Source organism: Neomonachus schauinslandi, chromosome 9 (assembly GCF_002201575.2).
Source record: "Neomonachus schauinslandi chromosome 9, ASM220157v2, whole genome shotgun sequence".
NCBI lineage: Eukaryota > Metazoa > Chordata > Mammalia > Carnivora > Phocidae > Neomonachus > Neomonachus schauinslandi.
Window position 1 is genome coordinate 73,661,255 of NC_058411.1, and position 8,163 is coordinate 73,669,417.

At 38.0% G+C, this 8,163-nt stretch overlaps 1 protein-coding gene across 1 annotated transcript; it reads left to right on the plus strand.

Moving 5' to 3' along the window:
- The first annotated feature begins 2,131 nt into the window (after positions 1-2,131).
- LOC110585521 (olfactory receptor 11G2-like) lies at positions 2,132-3,100 on the plus strand. Its single transcript, XM_021695706.1, is given in 1 exon segment — positions 2,132-3,100. A coding segment is annotated over 1 exon segment (969 nt).
- The last annotated feature ends 5,063 nt before the right edge of the window (positions 3,101-8,163 follow it).

The following is an 8,163-nucleotide window of genomic DNA, read 5'->3' on the forward strand; positions in this document are numbered from 1 at the left end:
TGGGGGGGGGATTGTACATATGAGTGTGTGCACATTCATGTAGCTTTCATCTCCAGTATGATAATCATTGAAGATGAAACATGCCCCGGTCTGTATGATGCACATTAATTGCCTCCATTGCTCCTGGGGTTGAGGTTTCTGGAGATAGGCTTCAGAGTCTGGAAGGGATAAGTAATGGGGAATGGAGAGATTTGTGCCTTGCTCTATTCTCTGAGTAAAACCTGAAAGGGGTCTTGGTAAAGAAAGGAACCAAAAAGTGTTCTACCAAGGAGTTGACTGACACCTCTAACTCCTGGGCTGCACTGGGATAAGTAGGTCTGGGTACATGCAACAATGACTTCTTTCCTATGTCTCAATGTCCATTTTGTTTTATATATTGATAGGAAATGGAGCAAAAAATTTCATGATTATTTTCTTTTTCAATTACCATTTCTATTATATAAACCATATTAGACATGGGATTAAGGAAATGTTTTTGTCAAATTATCTTGTCTTTGCAGGTCATCTTCAAAATAACTGTGTTCTTAGCTGATAGGAAAATGGGAAAAGTTTTCTTTAACACCTTGGCAATAATTTAGATGACTCTCTTGTTTACCATTCTCTTTCACACAGGTGACAACAAAGCAAATTAACACCCATTGTGTGTGGCTTGTAGGAGGGGAAAACTTTGTAAATGGAAGCTAATTTAGTTAATGAAATACAATACTCAAGGACAATCAGAAGAGAGCTGGAGTATGACTGTGGCAAATTGAATGTGCGATCTCTCTTTTCTGTGTCTTCTTGGCTCCTTGAGCAGCATTTAATTGCCTCTGCTGATTTTAAAGACCAGGAGGTTAGGTTTCTACCTTTGCACATCTCTTGAATCCATTCCTGGTATCTCTTTGCTTATACATTACCCTAGGTCAGTTTCTTCATGCTTTTTCCTTGGACTATTGAAATAGCTTTCTAACAGTTCCCTGCTAAATTCATTACGCTCTGAGAAATTGTCTTACAAATGTAGCTTCCATAAACCTTTGATTCTTTTAGTCTTCTACTAGACTAGCGCCAGTTGTTTTCCACTGATTAGTAAATTAAGTCTGAACTAGACTGGCAGTCTGCCACATGGCCCCATCTTTGAAAATTTTATCTTGCCATTCCTTTACAAGTACTCTAATTTCCACTCTTTTGGACTTTTCTCTAAACATAAGCCTTGTATCCAAATCTTTTCACATTATCATTATTATATGCTATTAATGTTCTGCCTTCATCACTGCCCTTTTGCTAAGGTTCATCTCTCTTTTCAAAAGCCTTTCCTTATTTTTTCCAACTGAGTATAATCTTGTCTTATAGGACAAGAAAATACTTTTTTTCTAATTTTTTTTTTAAAGATTTTATTTATTTGACAGAGAGAGACACAGCAAGAGAGGGAACACAAGCAGGGGGAATGGGAGAGGGAGAAGCAGGCTTCCCGTGGATCAGGGAGCCCGATGCAGGGCTTGATCCCAGGACCTGGGGCTCGTGACCTGAGCCGAAGGCAGACGCTTAATGACTGAGCCACCCAGGCACCCTGACAAGAAAATATTTTGTTTTGATTTGTCATATGCTGTTGTTACTGTGTCAGCAGCAGCACCATGATATAGGTGGAGGGATGCTAACATCACTCCAAATTCTTTATCAGCTCTCCATGAAGTTGCCACAATAAATATACAATCTAAGTAAAAACAGTTTCCTTTCTATGCAGGTGAGGGTCCAAGGTAAATCTCCTTAGCTCTCTTCCAATCAGATTTAAGCCCCTAAACTCCCTTTATGTAGAAATTTTGGAGCCACGAATGTATTGTTTGAAGTTGTTTTGAACAAAAGGTATTTGACATCAGCTCCAAAGAGCAGGTACTCTACATTTTTATTTATCGTCTTTTTCCTATCTCCTAGAAGAGTGCTTGGCAATAATATGTGCAAAATAATAAATGTTTATTGAATAAATAAGGGAGGAAGGAGATGAAGAAAGAACAACTCATGCTTCCAAAGGGAAACTAGTAATATCACAAGCCTGAATTGAGGAAAATAAACATATATCTCTTTACCAGGAAGAAGAAAAATAGTGTAAATATTTCTGTGTTTCTTACTGTCTCTGTCACTTCCACAGGTCAGACTAATGAGGACCTTGGAGACTACTAATATCTCTGGGTCTGTGAGTGAGTTCATCCTCTTGGGATTTCCCTGTCGCAGAGACGTCCAGGTCCTCCTCTTTGTCATCTTTTCCTTCATCTACTTTCTGACTCTCATGGGGAACACATCCATCATCTGTGCCATGTGGTCAAGCCAGAAACTCCACACACCCATGTATGTCCTCCTGGCCAACTTCCCTTTCCTGGAGATCTGCTATGTCAGTTCTGATGTGCCCAAAATGTTGGCCAACATCATCTCCCAGACCAAGAGCATCTCCTATGCTGGCTACCTGCTCCAGTTCTACTTCTTCTTCTCCATGTGTGCCGCTGAGGCCTTATTTCTCTCAGTGATGTCTTTTGATTGATTTCTTGCCATTTGTAGACCTTTGCAGTATCCCACCATAATGACCTGCCGCTTATGTGCTTGGTTAGTGGTCTTCTGCTGGGCAGGGGGCTTTCTCTGTTTACTGACTCCTTTGACTCTAATATCTCAGGTGCCTTTCTGGGGTCCAGGCACCATTGACCATTTTCTCTGTGATCTTGCACCTTTGCTGGCATTGTCCTGGGCTTCAGTATCTGGAATTACTCTGATCTGTGGTATCATTAGCTCTCTCGTCATCTTTCTCACCTTCCTGTACATCCTTGGCACTTACTTCTGTGTCCTGAGTGTGGTGCTGCAAGTGGCCCCAGGCTCAGGAAGGCATAAGGCTTTCTCTACTTGTGCCTCCCACCTTGCTGTGGCATGTCTGTTCTGTGGCTCAGTCATGGTGATGTATGTTAGCCCAGGTTCTGGGCACTATCTTGGGATGCAGAAATTTGTGACCTTGTTCTATGCTTTGGCAACCCCATTCTTTAATCCCCTGATTTACAACTTCAGGAACAAAGATATGAAGGAGGTTCTGAAGAAAATTCTGAATGTGTTATTGCGGGAAATCTCTAAGGGATTCAAAAGTTGAATTTCATATACTGCATCATTAATGATTTAGGAACAAATGAGATTATGCTTTTTTCTCTTCATTTGACTTTATTTTCATATATTTCATATATTGGGAAGATGATTTTTAAAAATTCATCACACTCATGATTTAAATCTTAGGAAGTTGTTGCTGTTATGTTCCAGATATGTCTGTACTTTAGATAGACTTTATTTTGAAATACAACTTAATAAGATTTTCCTGTATTTCTCTATGACTCAGTTTCTAGTTTCTCTTTTGGTTTTCATTACATACTACATGATGTATTTCAAGATTTCCAAATTCTGCTTTCATCAGAGCCAGTTTTGTTTTTTGTTTGTTTGTTTGTTTTTAGAGCATAGCAAATGTTGAATGTATTGCAAACACATGCATGATTAAACAATCACACATAGTTAACCAGATTAAAAAAAAAAACAAAACCCTCAACATCAGGGACAGTTTTAAAGCACTGCTTTGGTATATTCCATAATTCCAAGTATAGTTGTGGACACCAACTAGGGTACTTAGTAAGGTTATATTGACTTGATTGACTCTCACATTTTGCCAATGCTTTCACTTTAGGAGGTAGGTCTAATCCTCCATATGCAGACACATGAAAGTTACTTAATTCTCCACATAAGCCAAAGAGCTATAGACTTTGTGAGATCACTACCATCCAGGTCTAAGGTTCACTTACATTCATAGTTCTGTGTAAAATTCTGGATAAACATTACCCACAGGTAATTTTTATTCTCTAATTTCTTATTTTCTGGAGTAGTCATTTAACTTACAGTATTGCACCTCATGAGGATACCTTGTGCTATAACTTTCTTCTGGGATAATGGCAATACTGGCCTTACTTCAATCCTAGTCAAATATCTGCAACCTCCTGCTAGATATTTTTTCATGAAAATATACTTCAAATGTCTGATCCTGAATTTGATAAACTCCTTTTAAATTAGCTCTAGCTGTACTTATTTACCAATGGCTCCCCTCATCTACAACCTGAACCTAAAATCTTAACATTTACAATTCCTCATCTCCTACCCAATCCTAATGTCATTAAATTCAGTGGCATCTTCCCTGTGATCCTTTGTCATCTTCACTGATCATTTTTGTCCAGGTCCTAGCACTCCATACCTGTAAAGGCATAACTTAAACCTCCTTTCCATCAGTCCATCAGTGCTTATCTCCTCTCTACTTACACAGATTTGGGGGATAAATCCTAAATTATTTTTTTGTTTTGTTTGGTGGATACATGTCATTATAAATTTGTTCAAACCCATAGAATGTACAACACCAAGAGTGAACCCTAATGTAAACTGTGGACTCTGGGTGATGATTATATGTCAATGTAGGTTCATCAGTTATAACAAATGTACCACTTTGGTGGGGGATGTTGATAATTGGAGAGGTAATGCATGCGTGGAGTTAGGGGGCATATGAGAAATTGCTGTGAGCCTAAAACAACTGCTCTAAAAAATAATGTTTCAAACAAATATTATACACACACATATTTATATTTATATACTGCTCTGTGTTGGATCTGTGCTTATAGATCCTCATTTGTTACTCGTGGTTACAAGATGGCTGCTAAACATCCAGGCCTTTCCCCATTCCAGGTTGGAGGAATTTGAAACTGCTATTCCAAGTTCCAAGAAAGCAAAAGCCTCCTCAGAAACCCCCAGTTTGTGTCTCATTGGCTAGAACTATGTCACATGGCCAAACTAGCTGCAAGGAAGCTAAAGAAGTGAATGTTTTTAGCTGTACTCATTGCTACTCTGAACAAATCAGGTTTCTTGTGCTAAGGAAAAGGTGGATGCACTTTGGGTATGCAACAGCAGTCCCTGCCATAAGAGGGATCTGGAGAGTTTCTCTAATCATCTTAGACTTAATGAAACCCAACAACTGAAAACATTGAACTTTGACAAGTATAAAAGAGCTAAGGAAGAAAAGCACACAAATTTTCCAGAAGCTACTACATTTATAAATCTGACTAGAGGCTAATAAGACAGAACTGTTTGTTGACTAAGCACTTGAAATCAATTTTTGTTGATTATAATGAATGATATTTTTGTAAACAATTTACAACTAAATTTGAATATAATGAGCTTTTCTGATGATGATCATAATAATATTGAGCTAGCATTTGACCATAAAAGGGCACTTATGAGTTCAATGGCAAGGAAAACATTTGAAGAGAAAAGACTAAAGAGAAAAAACTGTTTTTTTTTTTTTTAAAGATTTTATTTATTTATTTGAGAGAGAGAGAGACAGCGAGAGCAGGAACACAAGCAGGGGGAGTGGGAGAGGGAGAAGCAGGCCCCCCGCCGAGCAGGGAGCCCGATGCGGGACGCGATCCCAGGACCCTGGGATCATGACCTGAGCCGAAGGCAGACGCTTAACGACTGAGCCACCCAGGCGCCCGAAAAAACTGTTTTGAGTCCTAGTTTTCTGTGAACAGTTTTCCAAATGGCATCACTAACTAATTTAATCATCTTCCTGCAAGGAATATATAAATAATCATTTTCAGTCTGTTGATTAGAGAGGAGTCCATTGAATCACAAAGACCACAGATACTGTCAGCCTATATAGAGGCAATGAATCATCCCACCAGTCATTCATTTTGAGGCTTTATGAAATGTGTCCCTAGAAATGGAATGGGATAGGATAGGATAGAAATGCATTATTTGTGATAAGGGTGGTATTGTTCTAAGAAGCTTCTGTTTCAGTTGTATATGAATGTGTGTACTGAGCACAATGTCGGATGAATTTATTTCTGTGGGTTGTGGTCAAAAAAGTTTGAAAAACCATTGTCTTGGCAGTTTCAGAACACCCAAAAGCAGCCATTAGCATAGGTCACCAAAAAGAAAACCTGGCCTTAAAATCAGCACAAGAACTCAAAACGAGAAAAGAACCCAAGAAAATTAAAGTCAAATGTGGAATAATGAGCCTTCAGACCTGTGGAATGCATAGAAAACAGGAATAGTAATAACAGATGACTGTAAAAAGTGGCAAATCTTTATCCTGTTATAATGATCTTAATGCATGGTGAGCTGGAGAAGATAAGACACTTGAGAACAAGAAAAAAAACCAAGTGGCACCAAAGAAGAGAACAATACCAATGTGAAAGGACTTCTGAAAAGTCTGAAGACTGTGATTTGAGCAGCCACCTATGGGAGGTGCCACCCTAGAGAGAAAGGATCAGCAGTTAGGCAAGATTATGCTAGCAAAAGTTGCATGTGATTAGTCATGTCCAAATTCTTTAGTTTGTATGTAATTCAAAGTTCCTCTCAATGTCTTCAAACTAGAACCTTATTACATGTATGTCCCATTACTCCTGTTGACTCAATTTCCCTAATTAAGGTAGTACAGTCTTAGTTTTACAATTTGAGCTTGAAATTGTTTTACTAATAACTTGCCCATTTTTAGACACTAGTCATGCTGTCCTTGAAAATTTTCTTGCCCATTATAGCTCATCATATCCTTTTCTAAATTCATAGCATTTTTGAGGTTTGCCAGATACTTACTCATAATTGGACTGCCTTTTGTGTATTTGTTGCGGCATTATTTGTGTTATTTTTTTTTTACTTTCCTACCAGTTATATTGTAGATTTCCTGAAGGCAGGGAATATAAGTTATACTATCTTTTCACTGTTCCAGAATGGCTTCTTCTATAGTAGAAACTCTTAATAATTGTTTATTTCATTAACAAGCCCATTCAACAAATGTTTATTGAGCTCCTCCTGTGTGGTAGGCATTTCTCTTGGCATTGAGGGTATAGTAATGATATCTAGCTGTCATGAAGTTCATGTTCTAGTACAAGGAGCCAGAAATAAAGATATAGGAAAAGAAGTGTATAGAAATAATATATTTCTTTTAATTAATTTATTTAAGTAATCTCAGCACCCAATGTGGGTCTCGAACTCATGACCCTAAGGTCAAGAGTCACATGCTCCACTGACTGAGCCAGCCAGGTGCCCCTAGAATAGAATATAGTTCTGTGGTTTTAAATACTTTGAAGAAAAATAAAGCAGGTGAAGGGAACAGATAATAATGGGAGTGGGGGGGGTGCTCTCTTTTAAATAGTATAGTCTGGGAAGACTTCTTTTAATCTGAATTTTGAGAAAAGCCCCAAATGAAGTAAAGTGGTTTTGTTTTGGCTATTTCATATTTTAGGTGAGTTAAAAAGCTAGACAATTGAGTGTGGGAACATTCTAATAAGCATAATTAGAGAACTAAATTAAAATAGTTGCATTAAGCCATCAAAAAATGAAATCTTGCCATTTGCAAGATGTGGATGGAACTAGAGGGTATTATGCTAAGCAAAATAAGTCAATCAGAGAAAGACAAGTATCATATGATCTCACTGATATGAGGAATTTGAGAAACAAGACAGAGGATTATAGGGGAAGGGAAGGAAAAATCAAACAAGACAAAACCAGAGAGGGAGACAAACCATAAGAGACTCTTAATCTCAGGAAACAAACTGAGGGTTGCTGGAGTGGAGGGGGATGGGAAGGATGGGGTGGCTGTGTGATGGACACTGGGGAGGGTATGTACTGTGGTGAGCACTGTGAGTTGTGTGAGACTGATGAATCACAGACCTGTACCCCTGAAACAAATAATACATTATGTGTTAATTATAATAAAATAAAATAAAATAGTTGCATTAAGAAAGGCAAGAGGATTTTGGTTTAAAAGAATACCTGGAGATATACAATTGAAAAGTACGACAGGCTCAAGATTGATTTGAATCCCCAGATGTATGAATTGAAGATGTGTCAGACCACATTATTCTCTTACATGGATGTGATAAGAAGAAAGACATTACCTGGGGGAAGGACAAGCCAGTGTAGTACTTTGATAATCCTGAAAAATATGTCCTTGGAACACAAATGACCTTTATTGGCATTAAGAAGGTAGAAATGACAGGCTTTATAACTTATTTCAAAAAAGAGCTAACTAACATTAATTACTGTCCACTGCCTTTTTTGTTAAAAGATGGAAATCTCTCATAATTTTTAAAGTATGTGTCTCATATTTAAATTGATCTCATAGACAAA